Source organism: Blennius ocellaris (genome assembly GCF_963422515.1).
Source record: "Blennius ocellaris genome assembly, chromosome: 16".
Taxonomy (NCBI): domain Eukaryota; kingdom Metazoa; phylum Chordata; class Actinopteri; order Blenniiformes; family Blenniidae; genus Blennius; species Blennius ocellaris.
Window position 1 is genome coordinate 4147950 of NC_137665.1, and position 20478 is coordinate 4168427.

Genomic DNA, 20478 nt, shown 5'->3' on the forward strand with positions numbered 1-20478 from the left:
CATATGGAGGTCGTAAACAACATCCAAAACAACAAAAAACCAAGCGATCTGTGATTATCGCATGAGAATCTTATCCACAATAAAATGGACTGGCCTCTTTCCATCCATCACTGTTTAATTGTCCTCTATTCTGAAGTTGGATGAGCCAAACATGTCGCGGATGCCAACAGGACACGTCAGATGTCAACTGCATGACTGTACATCTACAAGTATACAATCATGCCTTAACTGTCAAACTTGCTGATAAAGTGCAAAGCTTTACTCATAAAACTAGAAAAAGAACAAAAAAACGAGGAACACAAGACACATTTTTTTTTTTTTTTTTTTTTTTTTTTTTTAAACAACTAGAACAGGACGAGATTTTAATCTTCATGTCCAATTATCATTTAATTATTATGGAGGAAAAAAAAAACCCACAAAACTGTCACTTGATGAGAAACGTCAGTCAGCAGGTTATGAATCACGCCAAGTTCATTGGAAAATACGCCTTTCAGTATCAGCCCTGGCTACCTCATTATCCTCTATTGTTCACCCACACGGACCGAAAAATGGACTTATATAACCGGAATGTGGCCAAATGTCAAATCAGGTCACGGCGACATTTTCCCATGCCGACGTGAGCCGTTGGGTCACTGCTGCATCGATGGCCGACCTGATCAGGTGGTTTGTCAGAAGCATTGAGTCATCCACATAGCACATGAATCTTTAGCAGTTTCGGTGTTTCGATGTAGTACAAGGAACTTCTTCAAGCGGAACTTCTTCAACCCAGAATGAAAATGTTTCCTGGTTTGCGTATGACGTTTGCATTTGTACCACCAACAGGTACTCTTTGGCACGATACGTCTGTTGTTGTTCAGGGAAGTTGCTCTCCGTGTTCATCGGCATGCATGAACATTAATTAGATGGAGGCCAGAACTGCTGTCAATACCTCTGCATTTACGTTGGAAACAATGGAATTTCCGAACACAATATGAGGAGAGGTGTTGTTATAGTAGTAGTAGTAGTAAGTACTTTTTTCATCCCCAATTGGGGAAATTTGGGTGTCCAGCATCGTCCAGTGTGTGATATATATATATATATATAAATAAAACTTATTTTGTTAAATAATTTAAGCTTCATGCTGACAGAAACCATTTGTATGTGATTTAAGATGTTCAATTAACCATGGTAAGAAAGCCAGAGGATGCTTTAAACGATATTTTGGGGAGCGAAAAGTAGAAATTTGAAGTGGGGCCAGAGTGAATAATTATATTAATGTCACAATGTGCTCAAATTTGTGATGTTGGCATCACAGCATACTTTTAAGAGTTAACCCTTCTCAACTTTGTGGTCCATTGCACCGAAGCTAAACATTAACCGCCAAGTACAAGTGTTACAGGGTGAGAAATGGAGGATTATTGTAGCAGACAGTCAGAATTATTGCATTTTGAAGGAAATCAATATATACTATATTCAAATTAAGAAGCCTGCTATTGCGCAATAGGCAAATATAGTCATTCTGATTTACCAAGATCCTGATTAAAGTGAGGTAAAGTAATAGATTGTACTTTTGGTTTGCTTGATCGATAAACACCATGGAGTGAAACAATGGTTGGATTAACCACACAAAAAGAAATGTGACATGACGGAGCGGCTGTGTGTCGAACATACCGGAACATTACAGAACAATAAAAAAAAAAAAAACTCAATATGGACCTGATTGTACGACTTAAAAAAAGAATCTTATATTAAAGTCTGCAAATAAAAATCTTTCTCAATAAGAACAAAGCTGCGCTGATGTGTGTTTTAAAAACTAACACAATCTTAAACCATGCAAGCGTTCTAAAGACGTTGTAAATGACAAAGTTATAAATGAAGCCATTAGCATAAACTTGCACAAACTGGATCAACACGCCAGATATTCCACATTTGTGAAAGCAAATGATCACTTCAGTGCGTCGCGTTCACAGCTTCCACATGTGTGCAATGTCAAGCTTGAACATGCAAACCTCCAGTAGATCAGGCCCCGAGTGTTTAATAGCATCCCACTGGTATTAAGGGATTTAGGATGTCAAAACAGAAAAGGCTTAATCACATCATCAGATACAAATACGATAATTATTGTACGTATGGACAATAGATCTTCTCCTGGAAGAGAAACCTGCTTGAGCTCAGTGATTATGGGATTGTAGGTTGTAAAATAACCTTTTAAAGGCTTTAATTGATCATTGATTATTGTCAAAAAATGGCATCCTTTCTACCCGAGTCACATTTTGACCGAGCACATCTCTCGAAGAGAATTATGACAGCTAACTTACTGAAAACAACAAGTTTGTGTCTGTCATTTTAAGCAACATACTAATGTTTGATATTTCTTTCTTTGAAGTAAAGTCAGTCGTACATTAATTTGAAGTAATTCCAATAGACACCTGGATAAAATGTCCTTAAAATGACCATAATCCTTCTTTTACCTGTGAAACAAAGAGTTTATTATTTTTGAGAAAATGGCTAAAGGGTCACAAGTGACGGGTTGTTTGTTCGCGATTTACAAGTTTTCAGTAGTTTTTGGTTTTATCATTAATAATAAAAAAAAAAGATTGAAAAAAAACAAAAACAATTTAAGGCCACTTTAAGAGACATAAACATCAAGGAAAAGACTGTAGCATAAATATGGTCATATATCAAATATCAAATATACAAAACATCATCCGTTAACAGTGATTTCAAATAAAGATGTCAGTACGTTGACCCGATCATCGCGAGGCTGTGAGTTCGTAAAGTCGAGGACAGTGAGGGGAAACTCAAACCGACACTTCTTTTCAATCCAGATTTTAAACCTCTTTCACAAAACGCCAGTCCACAAATCACCGTCAGACGGCGCCTCGGATCGCCCTCCCCCTGTGTGAAAGAGAATACCAGCGACGACCCCACCTCCCCCACCTCCCCCCGCCCCGTGTGCTTCAGGCTCCAGTCGAAACATACATGAGTCAATCTTCTAGCTTCAGTAGACGGCTCCCATGCTCTGCGCGCTCGACGGCGCCGCCGGCGCCGCATGATGCGTCTGACCCGACTGCTGCAGGCCTAAATGTGCGGCATGTTGCTGGTACCAGTTCTGGTGGGCGTACTCCCCGATGTAAGCAGAGGAGGAGTCGACCGGGGGTTGGTAGGGACCCTGCCCCCTGCTGGTGGGCTCCAGCATTGCGTTGTTCTTGATGGCGCCGCTGTTCGTGCCACCGCCGCCGCCGCCACCGCCGCCGCAGTTCGTGCTGCTGCTCCCTCCGCCGTTGCCGTTCCTGCTGCTGTTGTTGTTTTCCCACACGGCCGGGGACGGAGGAGAGTTGCAGGCCATGGAATCGCTGGCTTCCGGGCTCTGTTCCAGAGACATTTCCCCCAGTGGAAACTCTCCGTTCTTGTAGAGCTTCTTAAACTTGGAGCGGCGGTTCTGGAACCAGATCTTGACCTGGAAAGAAGGGAGCGAAATGTCGATGAGTCATTTCTCAAATTTGAGTTAAATTCAAGAATCGGACATGTTCGTTAGCCTGCAGTGTGTTTCAGCTTCCCACAGAACTCAGAGCTAAGTTATTTCATTGAATTACAGAGACAAAATATCAAGCTCATCCCCACGTTGAGGTGGGAATTCCAAGTTTGTGGTACGCTAAGATTCCAAAATTGCTTCACAAACAATGACACACGGGTTTTTCATTGCACTCGGGGACTTCTATTAGGAGATGCTCAGTTTCACAGTCACAAAAAGTACCCTAGAGTCTTCAAATAAAAGTCGTGGAGGGCCAGATGTGGAGACGTCTTCTTCAGTTTCACTCAGAAAAACCTTGCAAAAGAAAAAGCTTTCTTGAGGGACTAATTTTCAATGATCAACTGGTTTTACAAGGGTTTTTTTTCTTTTTTTTCCCAAATACCTCATCCTGAAGTATGAGTTAAGACACACCGAGAGTGCACAATTAATGCAATGGGTGAAAAGTAAAAATGTTGGCTTGACGATTAACTGTCCGCCCACTTGCTAGTCAGCATCTGTCAGTTCCTTCATCTCTAAAAACAAAAACCAGGTAGCACCCAACCCTGGTGTCTCATCACTTCACTGGAGCAATAAACACATCAATAATCACATTTTACTCAAATGTTTGGATATCAACTGAGGTTTTCAAGTGAAAAGGTTCAACGTTTAGGTGTCCATTTACACAACAACGGTGCTCAGAGGTACTGAAAACACAACATTGGAAAACTGCCCCCAAGGTGGGACTTTTGAAAACGCTCCGACTCCATTTCCATGTAAACAGGGGAAAACCCAACTTTTCTGAAATGCTGCTATTCCACATGCACACCACGCCTGAAGTAAATGGTTTTTCTGGAGTGTCATGACTCTCCGTCTATAATTGCCTGGGACTTGGTAGTTTTATAATAACAATCCATTTTGTTTCACACCGTCCATACGGATGTCCGTGCGCTCGCCTTTGTTTGACGTTTAAACCGTAATGTTCTCTGTGCGCATGTGTGTTCACTACAAAAACAACCAACAGCACTTAGCATGCCACTGTGTTTCTGTTGTTTTCGTGTATTCGTTTTTTCTAAACGCAAACTTTTCTGAAACGAAAATGCAAACTGTTTCCACTTTGCAGATTGGACATCATTTACCCTGAGACGCTGGGATCTCGTCCAGACTGAAAAGATTTATGGAAGGTAAAGACATTAACAGAAATACCCTTTGCCTGAACACTTGACTTTCGTCTGAGCGTTTTTTTTTTTTTTTTAGTTTTTGTATCGACTTCATGAATTAAAAGTATTAGTCACAATCCTGTACTAATATGAAACTGCAAAGTCCAACTGTAGCATGGTTTTAGCCGTCCAGTCGTCATTTGGACTATCAATTTTTGGAAAAGACGGCCAAAACAATTGCGGACATGTTGCTCAATGCCGTCTAAATTATGTGTATAATGGCCATTGCTAAGTCCACCATCTAATTTTGCCTGAATTCATCGCAGAGCGGGGGATTTCCCTTTACAAGATGCTGAGGAATTATCTGTGCAGAATCCACACAGGTGCTCTTAATTATATGATCTAATTGTATCTAATTTTTCACTTCCAAAGTGAAATGAGAAAAGGAAATATATTCCTATTAAGAAGCAGGATCTAAAAGTAAAAATCTGCCTAAAACCAATAACTACAGCTTCTAGATTGCCCCTCATGCCTGGAGACCCCAACACCAAACCACCCACCCCGAGTTTCAGTTGAAAACGGCACCTTGATGCAAGAAAAATGTGTTTGTGTCGTAACAGTGACGCTTTAAAGCGAAGCACTCACTCAATAAGAGATGCAAGGCCTGTGGCGTTTTAGAATAGACGTAGCAGAACCACATTCTTCTCTGTTAAAGATATGAGTACACGTCAATAATAAATCTTGGATAACTGGCAACACCTCAATCCAAGTTTATCGAGAAATGAGAGTCGTTTCACGGAAAAACACGGCTTGTTTGTTGACAACAGCTCTTGAGTAACAGCCAACAACTAGTTAGCCGAGCGTAGCTTAGCTTTGCACAGCTGAGCTTAGCTGAGCACAAAAACATCTGCACCTTGTGAAGATGACAATAATAATCTAAACAGCTTCAAATTACTTTTTTTTTTCGGAACATAACTCTAATTACAGTGGGATCCCAGTTAGCATAGCATAGCTAAGTACAGAGATTGAAAATTGCAGGGATACGTAAACATTTGAACCTTTTCGAAATAATCAGACCCGATTTAAAATGGCTTTTTTGTAGTTTTTTTTATTTAAATTTTTTTATTAAGACAACAAGTGTAATTAAATCTGGAGTCCTGTTAACTCAGATTAGCTCAGCTTAGACAGTAAAAAAAATTGAAGCTTGCAAACAAATCTTAACCTTTTTAAAGATATAAATAATCCAAACAACTTCAAAATGTTCAGTTTTTGTAGTAATGTTTCTAGTTTTTTTGCTTCATGTTGGATAATAATTCAAAAATTAAGGTCAAGAGCCAGAAAAAACTGTAAAGTAGAAGCCCACCTGAAAATCTGAATGTTTTAAAGATAAAAATATAAATCTAAGCAGCTTCAACTGAATAAGTTCAGCTCTTTTTCATTTTAAAAACTGTCCAAGGAGGTGTCATTTTATTTCTTCACTGTTTTCCTTTATTTTCTCTTTTACAAATCCCCGAGGTGCCGCATATTTTACACAAGTTAAACCAAGCAGAGCTAAAGGGGGAGATTTACATCCATCAGATGGACAGAAACTCAACTCCACATGGAACTTAATGGTTTTCCAACAAGGATGGATGTGAAATGACATTAAGTCAGTTGTTTTGTTTTGGACCTATCGAATAGACAATCACATCCTGAATGTGAATTAATCTTTAAAAAACAAAACAAAAAAAAAACAAACTTAGCATTATTTAAATTCTTTCTGTCCAGAAATATACTTATAATTACAAACACTTTTCCAAAATTGGTTTTTAAACGTTTCTAACAATGCATACATTTGTGTCAAATTTCTATTGTCAACATTAGATGGAAATAATTTAAAAACAAAGTTTTACTCTGCAGCGTTGATTTTCTACAGTAACTTTACACTTCAGCAGATTATATGGATGTTCCCGTACTTCAAGACTTTATATTCAATATAAAACCCTTGCATCCAATCACACAATGACATTTCTTGAAATGTAGCCTAAAACTGACCGAAATCACCCCATTCCTAGTTTTAAAGTGCTCTAAATGGGATGTATTTCTTCTTAACCATTGACATTATTCAGCACCACTTTTCCACGAAATAATATATTCACTAAAATAGTATATTAAATATGACTTAACAGGCACATTGCTGTACTTTTTGTGTGAAATGTTGACTTTCGGGCATTTTTTCTATATACAGTTTATCGATGCTTCAATTGCACTGAAGAGGATTGTTAATTTCTCTCATGTTACCTGCCGAGTCCTGTCACTGTTGTTACACTGATGGTTTTTAAAGCATTCTGTGTCATTTAATTATTCTTTATGACGTTTACATCAAATTTGATGATGAAAATTACTGTTTAAAATCCATTTTTACATTTTAATTTGGTCAAAAAACAGTCCTGCTGGGAAAAGTAACCGCTCACTTCCCCTGGAGCTGAACCAGTGGCTTGGAAGTCAACGCAGAGATGCACAAGTAACTTAATGCGATGTCTTCCTGGATGAAGCGTGAGCTACTTGCGCTAACCCTCGCTCACCTGGAGGCCAGACCAGTTCAATCCCTGAACTCTCACAGTTGAGCCGCTGGCATGGCCTCACTTGACACTTCCATCTCGCCTTCAACTCCTTCAAACTGCCCGCCCGAGTTCGGATTCGTGCAGAAAAGCGTCCCCGCGGGCTCACCTGCGTCTGCGTGAGGCCCAGCTGCGCCGCCAGCTCGGCGCGCTCCGGCAGCGCCAGGTACTGGGCCGACTGGAACCTCCTCTGGAGCACCGCCAGCTGGTAGCTGGAGTAGATGGTCCGCGGTTTGCGCACCTTCTTGGGCTTCCCGTTGACTATTCGAACCTCCACGTCTGGTTCCTCTTTCACTGAGGAGGGGGAGAGCAAAAAAAAACAGAAAAGGAAAGGAAAGAGAAGAAAGAAAAAGCTGTGTGAGACTTTCTGACACTTCCACAAACAATGATCTGACTCGGGGCCGAGGCCGGACCAAAATAGCCACTGCAGCCCTGAAATTTCAAAGAAATTCCTACAGCGTTCTGAACTTATAATTTTGGTCTCAGTGTGTCCCACAGCTGGGGAGGAAGACAGAGATTTATAGGTGCTTTTCATGTAGCCCGAAGGTCCTCTTGTACACAATTCACGCTGCTATTCTTGTATCCGATTTCTTCCTTTTCTCCTCCTTCAACTATAAAAAAAAACCAACCCCAACGTATTTGTTTACGTGTGACGGACGCCTGTCCTCCCCACACGCTTTAGCGCTCAATTCTCAATCGTACAAAGTTTGGAAAAACTGGTGGGTTATTGCATCGGGTTGAGTCTTGACCTTTGACCTCTGAGGGTGGAGGGTTCAAATCCTGGTTGTTTCAAGAAGAACATGCAGTGTACAAACTGAGGCCACAGTGCAGCGAGCGGCACAACAAGCCTTGCCTCACAGACACACAATCGATCAAATTCATGGATCAATAGGCTTTAATTGCAAATAATGCAACTGTCTATTTAACTAACTAGCTAACGAATTATAATATACAAATAAATTCAATATATTTCATCTACACACACGCACACATTTTAATATTTATTCTATAGACATTTCTTTTCTATTGGATTGAAAAGAAGAATTTATTTATATGGCAACATCTTGAAAGTGCCAAAAATTTGAATTGCAGAATTTGTAGTTAATTTAATGGTAATATTTAATAATATTTAACTCACATGTTTTCATCACTTGCACAATCTGAAGATACTCACTGATGTGTCTGTTCATGCGTGCAAGTGTGTATCTGGCCGATCCAGAATCCGGCTGGTCCAGATTGGAATTCCAATCATATGTATGTAAGTAGAAATATATATCTTCCTATTTACAGATATGGAATTGGAATTCCAATAATTATATGTAAGCGGTTGGAGATTAACGTTATTTAATTTTTATCAATCAGGAGTGTGGAATTACTTACTTACAATAATATCAATAATATTGTTTGTTTTGAGATATATAGATATAGATATAGATATAGATATATAGATATAGATATAGATATAGATATAGTGCTGTGTGTTTGTTGGAAGTGGGCGTGTCTGCGGCCATGTGCGTGATAAAGACGCGTGTTTGCTGGATGATTCAAAAGGTCAGAGGCTGACTGACATGTCGTGACACCTGAGGTGCGTGGCTGAGGGCCAAAGTCCCCCGGGGTCATTTCCAGGAGTCTCCTCCCAACTGGAATGTCAAAAACAGACACCAGTCTATCGGGTTAGTTCCCCTCCGAGTTCAACACGAGCCACGAGAAACAAAGCATATGATCTACGTTTCTCCATCTGGAGTTTGGAGGGCATTCGGCCTGGTACAGTGTGTGTGCGTGTGTGTGTGCGTGTGTGTTTCAATATAACACCGTCACAGATTATTTGTTCTGCGCCGACTGTTTAGTTTACCTGCCGCAGAGTTAAACCAGCCACTTGTAAATTAGTCGTCATTTCAAACAAGAACAATGTGAGAAAATCGAAAGAAGAACTTGTCCCTGGCCTCTACCCAAAAGGCCCTGAGGCCAATCGGCACCTCTTCTTCAGAATCAAATGTGAAATGAATCTGAGAAAACCTGCTCGTTCGCACTCAGTGGGACGTAAACATTCTTCACATCACACGAAGAGAAATGATCCTCCAATTCCCCCCCCCCCCCCCCCCCCCCCAGAGAATTTGCTGCAATTGGAATTAAAAAAAAGAAGAAAAAGAGAGTTATGTGGATAAAAAACAGTTTTACACAGGCAAATGTTTGTAATAAACCTGTAATTATGAACTAATCTCCCCTTTTTTCATATTATAATCAACCTAATGTATGATTGAGAAATAATCACCTCATATTTTATGGTTCGATAACCTCAGCATTTCTCCTCTTAATTTATTAAAATCACTTATAAGACCTGGCTAAAGTGCTAAATTTTCTGCCTGTTTTGCCTCATTTCTCCGTTTATTCCCATGTATTCCAGGTGATTTACACATCTTAATTGAAAACATCATACACTTCCGGTGTAAATATTTTTTTTTATAGAAATATGTATAGAAATCTGATATACAATAATTTTGTTTTGTTTTGCCATAATGATACGATTTGTGATAAACGCTTTTGCCGATGATGTTAATGTGTCTGTGTGTTTGTGTTCTTCTGAATACCAGATCTTTTTCACTGCTAGTTGATAGAAGTTGTCTATCATAAAAAAAATTGTGAATCAATCGAAATTAATCACACCTCTAAACACATTGATTTGATTTTTAACAGCCTGAACTCACATGGAATGGAAACATTCTCTATTGCAGTTCACACAGACTCGTGATATTTAATCATGCCACATTGATGCCAATGACGGCATGATTTGTGAGAAAAGAGTTATGTATTATTTTTTTAATGTATTTCTACCTTTGTGTATTTACACATAATGGCACACTTCCTCTGTAAATCAATTTAAATCTATCAATGAGATAATTTCTCATTGATAATCCCATTTCTCTTTCAGATTCATAACCTTGGGATTGAAAGTCCATTGCGCATGTTCAGATCGCGATAAACTGGCTGTGTATCGTCAAGACGACTTTGAAGTCCTACCGTGAAATATGGAGATCTGGGCCTGTGCATTTTCCATGAATGCCGTAAAAAGGGTTAAAATGCCTTCAGAATGCGAGTGAAATGTGACGCATGTAAAGTTTGGGTCAAATGTGGAAAATCAGCTAAAACTGCGTGCGTGCGTAAAAGTCGTGCGCAATTATGGGGTTAGCAGAGCCAGACGTGAGCTGGCCTCAGGTGGTCAGTGCGGCTCTGGAGGATCTTACGCAGCGATTCGTTGAGGAGGCGGTCATGTGTGCGTAATTGTTGCAACTTTTGTTACGTTTTCATGTTCGTTTTCTTCTTTTACCGACCCTAATATGAAGATTTCCTTTATATTTCGCCTCGGATTGTAACTTTTACGCGTGACTTATAACTCACCGGACTCTTGCAGCGCGGACTGGACCTCCCTGCTGAACGCGCCGTGCTCCCGGTACGCGGCGTGCGGGTACGGGTACTCCGCTTTGCCGACGGGGTAGCCTCCACCGGGAGCCATCCCGTTCAGGTTGTAGTGGTGGTACGCGTACGGGTTCATGTGCTGCGCCGCGTACTGCTGCTGCTGGTGCTGCTGCTGCTGGTGCTGGTGCTGCTGCTGCCCGGAGTAGAAATCCTGTGCGCTGTAGAAACCCATGTCGGTTGAGGAGGACTCCGGCAGGGTCGGGGAGTTCTTAGTGGCCGAGATGGAGCTCCCAGCCACGGGTAGGCTCGGTTTCTTGTCCTCGAAGGCAGGTGAGGATTGATCGTTCATCTTCCAGCCGGATTGCAACCAGAGTCTGTGCGCTCTCACCGTTTTTCTTCCCCTGACGCAGCAGTCAGGCTGTCCACGGTGGCGGCGCCCAACCCAACCAGAGCTCCTAATTACAGGGCGCGCCGAGCTGAGCCGAGCCGGGCAGGACGCAGAGGAGTGGATGTCTCCTTCTCATTGGCTCGCGCTGCCTCTGCCCCGAGGCCGAGACAGAGCCGGCTGCCGCCTGTCTGGCTCCCTTCTTCTCCCCACAGAAACCTCCGGTAAGCCTCTCCTCGGGCCTGCGCCGCAGCGCACAAACACTTTGGTGAGAAGTGCCCCGAAAGAGAACTTTGCGCACAAGAGTCCCAGCGCATGAGAGCAAAGTTTGTGGAAAGTGCGTCTGTAAAAACGGAGATTCATTCAAATACAAAGGTACAGGGGGCGGCTGTAGAACTGTTTCTAGTATCTAGAGTTAATAAACCCCTTTCGATGAACCTCACAGGAGAGAGAAATATAGCCACAGTCCTTTCCAGTGTAACAACCCCCCCCCCCCCCACCTGAACGACAATACAAGATATTTACACATCGATTGTTGCTATTTAATTTTTTACACAGTATTTTACAAACTTTTCATCCAACCGAAAAAGTTTCATCCTGTTATAACCTGCTCTCACCACTAGGTGTCACTGTTTCACTTCAAGGTAAAACACTTCCAAAATCGAGAACATTTCCAGAGAAGTATTGGTGAATAATCAGGCAATTTAGGCTTTAACGTGACTATTAAATGGCTCAAACATATTAATAGCATCTTATCTTAGTTTCTGCTTAAAAGCCACCAAATATAAAAACATTTTAACATCGACTGTGTACAGCTGTTTTTATTTGGTCTAAATAAAAGTTTAGCTCAAAATGTGTCATTACCTCCAACAAGCACTTGTAAAACTTAAAAGCTATATCTGTTGTATTGTAGATAGTTTCTTTTTCACATTTATTACAAGCACACTTAATTTTTTTATTCAAGGTCTATGCACACCGAATGCTTAGTGGGTTTTAACCATGTGTTTACTAGTTATATATACGCTATTTCTAAAGCCCATTCACTCATCACCTAATTAGTACATTTCACTAGATTATCCAAAGTTTAACCTCTTCAGTTTCAACCATATATACAAATGTGTTCTTCGCTGTGCTTTAGACTACGTACACCTCATTAAGTAGTATTTTTAGTATTCATAAAACAAACTTTAATTTAACCAAACTTACCGTCATTTAGCCATTTTCAAACAATGTCATCTTATCTTTTACTATCCTGGTTAAAACACCATCCACATCTTTGAGCTTGTGTTTCTCACCATCTCTTCACTGCTACGAGTTTAGCAAAGTCAACGTGTTTGGATCATCGTCGACCTCATCAGATGTGAAGTGCGTGACGACAAACAATCAAGAATATTTTGAATCACACAACTTTCAGGTTTCATTTTTTTTTTTTATTAGCATTTGTCTTTCTCTATGTCATATATGGTAAACCCTCAAGTCCTTGCAAAATTAAGTTCCCAGAAATGTACAGTTTGATTTTCTCCAGCAAAACCTGCCCAATCGACTCATTGTTGTGTGTATGTGTGTGTGTGTGAGACCGGCCGAGCTCTCGGTGGCAGGTTTACTGTTCTTACACATAAAAAAGGGTAAAGTGTGAATACATCAGGCCTTGAATTGAACCGAGGCGCTTGGCAATGTTATATACAAATGGGAGGTGCTTGTGCAGGGGGAGGAAAGGGTGGGGGGGGGGGGGGGAATGGTATGTCCCTCTTTTACTGGTGGAATGGTCCCGAGTGGACAGAGGAGTTCCCTGTATGGTCCACGTATTCCAGAATGCCTTGTGAGTGGGTGAGGGTGGGGGTGGAGGGGGGGTGAGGGGATAACGAGGGGGGAGTCGTTCTGAGTGAAAGCTGTTTTTTCTTTCCCCCCCCCCACCAGATTCAAACATTCAGTTTTAGGCCCGATAAGTTAAGAGTGGACTGGGTGTGTTTTGGTACTTTACAAGGTTCCCTGATGGCCAGCGGAAAAGACGGACGAGGGGAGAAGAAGAAGAAGAAGATTAAGAAGAAGAAGAAGAAGAAACAAAGAAAAAAAAGAATTATGTACAGTAAGAAACCGCAGGTGGAGAGGAGCAGGAAGGCGCAGTGCCTCGTTTGTCCACAGGGGGCGGGGTGGAGCACTCTGTGTCTGATCAACCACCAATCAGATTGGAAGAACAGACAAGTGAGAGGAGGCGGCTGGAGGGATGGGGATGGGGGTGTGTGATGGGTGGGTGGGTGGGTGGGGGGGGGTCTGGTTCTGCTGGGCCGTCTTCAGGTGGTCCGCTGGTTCTTTTGCTTGCTGGGTGGGTTTCTGTGGTCTCCTCGCTCCCTCCTGCACCCCGCCGCCCCCCCCTCCTGGGCTGAAGTGAGTGGTCCGGCCGGGGTGTGGGGGGTAGAGGGGGGGGGGGGGGGGGACTGGGATCCGACAGGGTCCGACCGGTCCGGGTCACTCCAAACTCTGAGGAGAGAATAAAGTAAAAGGAACATTCAGTGTTCGTTCAGGTGGTCCGACATGGGAATCCCCACAAGACCCCCCCCACCCACCCCCCCCAAAAATAAAACATGTTAAAGTCACAGAAAGTTTTACTCGTTATATAAAAAGCGTCTCCCGTTGCACTTTTAAAGTCGGTTTATGTATTTTATCTTCTGTAGGTGTTTTTTTCTTTCAGCCATTTTGCTTGTTTTTGTTGTTCTTTCTCAGGAATTTAAAATGCAGCTAAATACCATTTAATCCATTTTAAGCAACTTTAACCACGGTAAAACACTCTAAAATCCAAGGGCTGTCTCTGAAGACAAACGTTGTCTCTTCAGAGGGACACGTCATGAAGACAAATTGTATATGTTGTTGATAAAACCTGCTTATTTAAAGGCACATAATTGAACCAATATAAAGAAGTATACATAATAAATACTAAATACAATATGTAGATAATAAAAGGTAAAAAAAAACAACTAAATATATATAAACAATGATTTATACAAACATTTACACCTGAAAACAAGACACCATCATACAACAGTAAACCTGGAAAAGAAATGAAAATGCGATTTTCTCAACAAATGAAAACTGCATGTGTTGCTTGTTGCGACTGAAAATGCTACTTTTTGAAAACGGCTCAGGCTCCGTCTCCGTGGAAGAAACTTTTTAAAGGCTGCAGTAATGCATTCTTCTGCACATGCTCAACAGATGGGACAACAACATTTTCTCCCAGAGTGTCGAGGCTCCCAGGGCAGATTCTTCTGGGATTTAGTCGTCTTCTATTCGATCACGATAATTCAACCTCGTCGTCTTTCCATACGAATGTCGGTGTACTCTATGTTGTTAATGTTAAAAGTGTATTGTTCTCTGCGCATGTATGTGTGGTTTTCTTCCCAAAAAAGCATCACCTCGTAGACCAACAGAAAAACACTAGTGAGTTCTGCTGTTTCTGTGTAAACATGAAAACTCTTCTGAAACAAAAATGCTAAAACTTTGCATTTCACTTGAAACGCTGTTCTGCCTCAGTTTTTAACTTGAGCTGTTTCTGCTGTAATTAACATTTGACGTTTCCTTTTCAAGCTGCTTAGAAAGTGAGTTTTTGAAGGATTTCCATCAAGTGCAAAGTTAGAATCGTGTTCATAATAAGCAGCCTATGTTTTATCATTGTGGACAACATTAAGGACAAACCTTATGTGAGCTTCTTAGCTTTGTTGTAGAGCGAGTCCACCACTTTGCTCATGTTCTGAATGGTCTCTAACGCCGCCTCGTACGTCTTGTCCACCACCGGCTCGTCGAAGACGATCAGCACGCCTTCGCCTTGGTCCAAAATACCTGCCCGGTTTAAATAGTTTAATAAGAAACTGTCAGACTGCGTCAGAATCCTCATTGAAAAACCACATGGTTAACTACACGCAGCTGCTCACCGTGAAACTTCTCATCCAGAATCATCTGTGATAGTTTCCTCTCCACTTCTCCCTGCGAGAGGACGGGGGATCAGAGTTCAGTGTGGCCGCGGAGAAACGGGTGGAACTGAGGGCAGAGCGAACGGATCTTACCTTGGGAAGTTTGATGAGGGACGAGATGTGTGCTATCTGTTTAAAGAGAGGGGGGACAGGACACGCACGTCAGACGTGGGGATGCGGAGGTGAAGCGAGACCTGCTGGGAGTCTGAGGGGGGGGGGGGGTTCTGACCTGGACTCTGGAGAAAGGCTCGATGACCCGGATCAGGTTCTGCTCCAGCAGGTTGTCGTACAACTTGGTCAGGTGGGTGCTGATGATGGGGTCATCCCTCAGCTCGGCTTTGTACTCTGTTAGCGCCTTTCAAGAGGGGAAAACGGGGGGGGGGGGGACGAGTGAGAAGCCAAGATACGGCGTCTCGGGTGAGAAACGTGAAGCCAAGTCCACAAACCGACCTTTTCGAAGTCTGCCAGCGACCGGTTCTTACTCGCTTGCGCCACACACTTCAGCGAGTCCGTCTGCGAGGAGAGAAACAAAAACACCAACCCTATTCAAGATGTGGTCGAGAACACATCCAAAACATTCATCCACGTCAGTTTCTCTTAAAGATAAAGCCAGTTTTGGGGCCCCTTGGAGCCTTATATTTAATGAGTACCAACACCTCACAGGCCTACTGAGGCTGAATGATTCTTCTGCTTCTAACTGGGGGAGAAAGAGGTTTCAAGCAGGGGACGGGTACCTGTCTGCCAGCATACCGCAGGGCCAGCTTGCCGCTGATGAGCGCCTGGACGTCCTCGGGTCTGAAAGCGGGACGACACGCACGTGGTTAGCAGCAGCGCTCGCCACGGCGGCTCTCACACTCGGGCGGCACACTTACGCATTGAGCATGATTTTGCAGAGCAGCATGTATTTGAGAGCTGTGATGGCTCGGGGGCTGTCGATGGAGTCGTAGCCCTCAAAGGCCTCGTAGAAGTAAGAGTACGCCGTCTTCCAGTCTTTTTCCTCTGCCGCGTGAATGATACCTTAAAAAGAAAACCACACATAACGATCAGTTTAGATGTGAAAATCAACAGTTTGCTGAGGTGTGTGTGTGTGTGTGTGTGTGATACCTGACTGCATGTCTAAAGCTGCTTGTAGTTTGGGCGGGCAGTAGATGGCGTTGGCGGTGGTCCTTGCAGAGGTGAGGGCGGCGCGGGCTTTGGGGAGGTTGCTGAGCGCGTGGTACGTCTTGCTCTCCAGCAGCTGAACCTCCACCAGCAGAGCCTTGTCGTCCATCTTCTTCAGCTCCTGCAGCAACTGGGAGCCTGGAGGAGACGGGGGAGTGTCATGGTGCGGCTCCGAGCTTTTGTCCCGCAGCTTGAAAATCACCCGCTGGGGTGGGCGCGTTGCTTGCGGGGAAACGAGCTGGCGTTTTAATAAAGAGGCTTTCCTTATTGGCTGGGCTCAACTTTGTGCAAATTGGCCGGCGAGGCGACGTAGCGCAGCCTCTGGCATGCGCTGCCCGTCCACCGGGCCTCGGAGAAGCGAAACTACCGAAACGGTCGAGTCAAAACTCACCAAGTTGTAACGCCTCCTGGTAGCACTTTGTGTCGAAATACAGCGAGATGAGTCGGGCCTGAGGAGAGACAGAGGAGAGACGGTGCAGCTCAGAAACCGACGTCGCATGTGTCGTCGGAAGGGGAACAAAGAGACTGACTGACAGTTATAAAGCTGCCCGGAAGATTATCTAATCCGGAATCGTCTTCTGTCATGTGAAAATGAAGCTGTGAGCAACGCAGAGTCGACGCAGTCTCGCTTCTGAAAAGCTCATGTTTTAAATCTTAATCACAACAAATATCGCTGCACGTTTCAGATCCACTTCACAACACAGACGACAAAATGTTTAGTTTTTTTAAGTTAAACAAAGTGGAGTTTTACTTTGTCAGCGAATAGAAAGCACTACACATTGGTTTTTTTTAACAAAATAAAAGTGAAGTCAAATACCAAGGGGCGTTTGTTATCTGTAATAGGCTGAGGTCAGTTTACAAGACAATGTTATGAAGTGAAAACAAAAGACTTTTGTTGTGTTTTGAGTGTGTTTACACGACAATGGTCGGAGCCACAGAAAATGTAACCTTTTAAAAACGTGGTGTTAATTAGAGCAACACATTTAACAAATCCAACAGCAGTGTGTCTTTTTCTCTCCAAATTTAAGCTTCCATACTGAGAATAATCCGTGCTCTGGAAGTACTACAATCCCAATGTATCCGAGCAGTATTTCTGCAGGTAAAAGTGAGAAAAGTCTGACTGTGTGCCACAAAATCTGTTTGTAGTTGTGACCAAACATTCCAGCACATCCAGGGTCATTAAGGGTGATCGTCAGAAGGTTTTGTCTGATATACACAATCTGCACACGTTGATCTTCACTGATAAACTGTCAAACTGTAAACCAAGAGCTCAAAACCACAAACACCTTGAGGACGAATGTCCTCTGCGTGGAAACGGCAAGCCTCACCTCGAGCGCCTGTCTGAGGAAGGTCCTCTTCTCAGCTTTGGCCCACTCTATGCACTCCAGGCAGAGCTCCACCTCCTGACCTGTGGCCGCCTCCATGTCCAGGAAGAGGTCCAGCAGGGAGCGGACCAGCCGGGCTGCCTTGGCCTTGGAGATGGAGTTAAGGAAGGGCCGCACATACTTAAGCAAGCCCCCAAGTTCTGAGGAGAGAAGAACCACCACAGAGCAGGTCAGGTGACCCACAAACTTTGACATTTTTGCCACCACAAGATGTCCAGCGGTTCTAATTACATGTGATACAACTCCATAATTCATTGGTTCACTGCTTCTGACTCTGAAACAACTCCTTGCGGGCTTGTTCAGGTCATTTAACACGGGTTACATTTTCATTTTATTGTCACGACTGGAAAAGTTGCAACACTTTCACTCACTAAAATGAACACAGTATCTAATCAGAGGCCACTAAAGCTTCTTGTGCGACCATCACCAGCTGCTCTTCAATGTTTACTTTGTAGCACTTTTATTGTGAAGGTTTCTGACTTCAAATTATTCACCAACCTGGAGAGGATTTCTCTCTGCTTGTTTCTTACTCACAGTCACATTCCTCCGAAATGAGGCTCAGATTGTTTCTCAAACTGTGGTACATGAGCTCCCTCTTGAGGCATTTGGAGGAAAATCTCCCTATTTATAATGATTAAAACTATTAATTAGATTTTATGTACTATAAGTTTTTTTTAAAACAGAACTGAGCACATCTGGCTGTCAACATATTATGTGGGAACGACTGAAAAAAGCAACTGTGGTTAAAGTTTTCGCCACAGAATTACCTGCAATCAATCACACTATTAAATCCTCACAGAATCTGCAGAATATTTCAAACATCTTTTGCAGTTCAGTTGGAATTTTGTGATACTTCTATCATCCATGCTGATACAATAATAACAATAATTTGACAATATATTGTGCAGCCCTAAATTAAATGCCTGAAGCTGAAATGTCTTCAGGCATCGTGACCTGCATGTTGGAATTGGTACAAGTTTTATCAGAGATTCTGACAAAAGATTTAACGGGACTCAAACTTGAACTGTCAGTCACAAACTTTCTGCTGTAACTTCACAATCAGCCTTCCTGAAACTCGGGGTTTCATGGAAATAATCAGTTGATGAGGAAAATAAAGTCAACCTTTGCATAACAAATAGGTAGTTACATCGTTTTAAAACAGCGTAGTTTCAGTTGTTTTCTGTCAAATATTATTGTTCAAACAAGTTTGAATGAATTGAATTTTGGCTGCATGAGATTATGTCCAGAAACAAACAGCTGTTTGTTGCAAAATAAGAAACGGGAAGTAAACCCTCATTTTGGTGCCACTGATCCAACACACAGGTCGGAGAGGGAAGGAAGCGCGATGGCTCATCATCAACAATGAAAGTTTATCTTGTTGGTCGTAAATCAAAAACCTTGTTCTTGACAACGTGGCAAACAAGAACAGTGGTGGCCGAAAGGTTAGAAATGCAGACGTGGGATCGGGAGTTTGCAGGTTCGATTCCCACAGTGGACAAGACCTGAACAAGACCTTCGACCCCCGAAAAGGTCCTTGCAGCGCTTTCTATTCAGTCCAAGTGAAAAACGCCTCAGGTATGAAATGATTGTGAAATCATGTAATCAATAATTTAAGAAATGATTGCTTATAGCAGAAATCTTGCCAAGTGAGACATGATGAGTATATATATATTTTTTTTTAAATCTAATCCTACTCGTGTTTCTGACTGCTGGGCTTTTGCTCAAGTGTGTGTTTGTGAGTGTCATGGTGTTGTGGTTACCTGCAGCCTGTCCCGTCTTAGCCAGCAGCCCGCCCAGCTCCAGGATGCTCTGCTCTTTAACACGCACCGCCTCCTCATCGCTGTCCTGGATGTCCCGCTTCACTACATCACACACGAAAGCATGATGTAACCTCATCCGTACCAACATGAATCACAAGCGCTAATATCACAGTCTTCAGTCAAGTTACATTATTCGGGTAGATGGCGGGATGAAAACCTCAATAAACACCGGAGCTGTCACTTTTGAACCACCGATGAAAGTGACAGATTCATGAAGCATCGTACAGGTACATTCCCGACACTCCACAGGCTGATATACCAAAGACAATGTGTGAGAATCAGCGAGTGATTTGCTTCCCGGCCTGACATCATATTGGACAAGACGAGAGATAGTCGCTAAACACGCTAGCGTTTAACGAGCCAGCTGTCAGCCGGGTTCAAATGAATGAAGTGCCGGCGAGCTGCCGTTAGCCTGCCCGATGCTCGAGCCGGTGTGGTGCTAGCCGGCTAGCCCGCTGCTGCTGACTCACTGTGCAAAGCGCCAAGAGAAAGACACGGCGAGCGGCGGGCTGGCTAACTTAGCTTAGCTTAGCGGCTAACGGCAATGGTGGCTAACTTTCCTGCCCCACAACGGGAGGGAAAACATGCAGCCGCTGGCTATGAACGTAAAGTTATACTGCATATAAGTACCGCGCCGAGTCGGTGGGATTTACCTATTGAGTGTAAGATATCGATAGAGGCATTCCGGTCTGTTCCAAGAAGAGACTGTGCTCTCTGAAACTCAGCCACTGCCGCGGCTGCCATCGTTCCTCTGCCTGGCTGCCTCCGCTCTCGTTCTGCCCGCCCCTTTTCCGGCAGCGTCGTTCACATGGCTCCGGCATGGCTCCCCCTGCAGCCGGCGTTCGGTGCTGCAGCCTTCCGAATTCACATACCGGTAATTTATAAAACTGCTTTCAATTAAATAATGGTAAAATACAAACAAACAAATACATGTTTAAAACCTACAAACAAAAAGTTACTTTTTCATAATTCAATTAATAATGGTGCACATATTGTATTTCATGTTTATTTCACGTAAACTGAATGAATCCAAGATTTCGTGTTGGATTTGTTATAATTCAAGCTCTTCAGTAATGAAAGAAACATAATCATTAAAAACAA

At 42.9% G+C, this 20478-nt stretch overlaps 2 protein-coding genes across 2 annotated transcripts; both read right to left on the reverse strand.

The window, feature by feature from the left end:
* Window positions 1-2942: 2942 nt before the first annotated feature.
* LOC308141549 (homeobox protein Dlx3b-like) lies at window positions 2943-11482 on the reverse strand. Its single transcript, XM_080511742.1, has 3 exons — window positions 10647-11482; window positions 7360-7544; window positions 2943-3439 (listed from the first exon to the last, which is right to left on the reverse strand). Exons 1-3 carry the CDS (start codon window positions 11011-11013, stop codon window positions 2981-2983), a joined length of 1011 nt encoding a protein of 336 aa, XP_080367868.1. The 5' UTR covers window positions 11014-11482; the 3' UTR covers window positions 2943-2980.
* A 975-nt stretch (window positions 11483-12457) lies between these two features.
* On the reverse strand, window positions 12458-20135 carry LOC308141126 (26S proteasome non-ATPase regulatory subunit 11A). The gene is made up of 13 exons (XM_080511149.1): window positions 20031-20135; window positions 19318-19419; window positions 17501-17697; window positions 16564-16621; window positions 16116-16310; window positions 15884-16028; window positions 15746-15806; window positions 15462-15524; window positions 15241-15366; window positions 15105-15140; window positions 14973-15024; window positions 14737-14880; window positions 12458-13527 (listed from the first exon to the last, which is right to left on the reverse strand). The coding sequence occupies exons 1-12, from the start codon at window positions 20119-20121 to the stop codon at window positions 14738-14740; spliced, it is 1269 nt and encodes a 422-aa protein (XP_080367275.1). The 5' UTR covers window positions 20122-20135; the 3' UTR covers window positions 12458-13527; window position 14737.
* Between the last annotated feature and the right edge of the window lie 343 nt (window positions 20136-20478).

Coding starts and splice junctions, on each gene's coding strand:
- LOC308141549 (XM_080511742.1), bottom strand. CDS start 11,013: ATGAACGATCAATCCTCACCTGCCTTCGAGGACAAGAAACCGAGCCTA. Junction 7,545..10,646: donor GTCCGCGCTGCAAGAGTCCG/GTGAGTTATAAG, acceptor CCCCCTCCTCAG/TGAAAGAGGAACCAGACGTG. Junction 3,440..7,359: donor TGGGCCTCACGCAGACGCAG/GTGAGCCCGCGG, acceptor CCTTCTTTCCAG/GTCAAGATCTGGTTCCAGAA.
- LOC308141126 (XM_080511149.1), bottom strand. CDS start 20,121: ATGGCAGCCGCGGCAGTGGCTGAGTTTCAGAGAGCACAGTCTCTTCTT. Junction 15,525..15,745: donor TGCGGTATGCTGGCAGACAG/GTACCCGTCCCC, acceptor CTCTCCTCGCAG/ACGGACTCGCTGAAGTGTGT. Junction 15,025..15,104: donor CCCTCATCAAACTTCCCAAG/GTAAGATCCGTT, acceptor GTCCTCTCGCAG/GGAGAAGTGGAGAGGAAACT.